General features: G+C 36.2%; 1 protein-coding gene across 1 annotated transcript; it reads right to left on the bottom strand.

The window, feature by feature from the left end:
- Window positions 1-354: 354 nt before the first annotated feature.
- On the bottom strand, window positions 355-861 carry LOC114541310 (neurexin-4-like). The gene is given in 1 exon segment (XM_028561243.1): window positions 355-861. A coding segment is annotated over 1 exon segment (507 nt).
- Between the last annotated feature and the right edge of the window lie 985 nt (window positions 862-1,846).

Here is a 1,846-nt window from a genome sequence, read left to right as displayed (position 1 = left end):
ACCCAGATTAATAACAGTTCTACGGAAGATTTTAACTCCAACAGTTTTTACTAAATTAAGATAATTGATGAAAATCACTAGCGTTTTCTCACTACCACCATCTTGTTTTCGACAAATTGTCTCTATGTTCGTGCATTGCATTGTGACGATTGTCATACACAATTAAAGCTTTTATCAGCCTTTGAAGTCTATACTGATTATATTATAATAAGCATGCAGTTCTACATTTATTAATCGAATGAAGACTGTTTTGTTATGATGTGTCTTGTTTGAAAAGTTGAAGATAATAAAAGTTAGATTAATCAAGTCAGAATATCATATCAATCACATCAGGTTTATTTGATATTCTATCTCCTATCCCCAGCAACGTAATTTACCCAATGTATAATAACCACTCTCCTCTTTACCGGAATATATGCCAGTATCACCAAATCTCAACTCAGTAACAGGGAGCGTGTTCTTGTCTGTCAGGTATCCATTGTCTTCACGCCATACCAGATCATTCTTGTTGCAATTGCACTTTTCTCCACCTGCACAGCTGTTGGTCATTCCACATGAACACTTTCCACTGTTGACTGCCGCTCCCCCCCAGTAATTCATCTTTGAACCTTGACGTGATACCCACCAACCATAAGATTCACCTGCATCGTTGAACCTAAGAACGCTGCTACCGTAACATTCATATTTAATAAACTGCTCACAATTCCTGGACTCGTTGATGATGGCAACAATTTTTTCCATCGAAATGTCATATTCGATCGTTCGTTTGTAAGAGCCTGGATCTTCATATCCTTTCACAAGTGTTCTTGATTCACTGTCATGTCAGATCTCTGTCACACCAACACCATTCTTTGAAGTCATGTCGCAAAATACTCGAACCGTGAGGTTGAGTCCTTGAGGCTTTATGGAGTACATTCCACTGTAAGCCGGGGGTGCTTCGTTCGTAAAATCGTGCAAGATTTGTTGACATTTTTCGGCATACCTGTAAATTAAGACAAAGGTTTTCGTTGCTTCTTGAACGTGCTTGAAAAACAACAAGAATCAGGTGGAGAAAAATGTCATTCCAAAAATTATTGACAAAATCGTCCGTCGCTTGTGCTCTAATGCATTTCCTCCTATCTGCAAACAGTGGGCAAGGTTCAGGGTAACGGCAATTTTAGGTTTTGTACTTTTACTTATTGAATTTCACTAACATTAATAGACGAATAAAGAATAATGATCACTGTATAAAAAAGAGTTCAAAACCATTACCAAACAGTCAATAAGGAAAAGTAGTACTCATTTACATGCTTAATGTGTTTCCACTTGCATAGCCAGCCTGACAATTTAGTCATCCTATGCTAATATTTTGGTGTTAAATGACTGTGAAAACGATGAATTTCTAAAGAAATGAATAATGATAATAACATAAAATTAGCATAGCATGATTAAATCGTCAGGCTGGCTGTGTATTTCATCCTAAAGTGCACGACGAGAAAGTAACACAAAAAATCGACCGCACGATATTTTGAGATGAAATCCGCCTTAATCTGGCAATTGAAACTTCGTGGTCCATGAACAATCTTTTCTTACCGCATAATTGAATCGTGTAACAGTTAATGCAGAGGCTATAAACAACATAAATAAGACTGAATTGTGGCGGGTTGCTGAATTCTCTTACGTTAACAATTTGTTGTCTGAGTTTTTCTGCATACATGGCATTATACTAAATACATTGTACTGTATCTTTACTTTTAGCGTTTCTTGGAAATTCTTAAAAAAACTCGGAAAACAGAATTGTACAGAATTTAATAAAGAAATCTATGAAACGTGTAAACGAATAATCCTTTTTCCTAATAGGCCTTTT

The sequence above is a fragment of the Dendronephthya gigantea genome, unplaced genomic scaffold (assembly GCF_004324835.1).
Source record: "Dendronephthya gigantea isolate DGI-Jeju-01 unplaced genomic scaffold, DenGig_1.0 000280F, whole genome shotgun sequence".
NCBI lineage: Eukaryota > Metazoa > Cnidaria > Anthozoa > Malacalcyonacea > Nephtheidae > Dendronephthya > Dendronephthya gigantea.
Note: the sequence above shows the minus strand (reverse complement) of the source record. Positions and strands in the feature narration are given on the sequence as shown.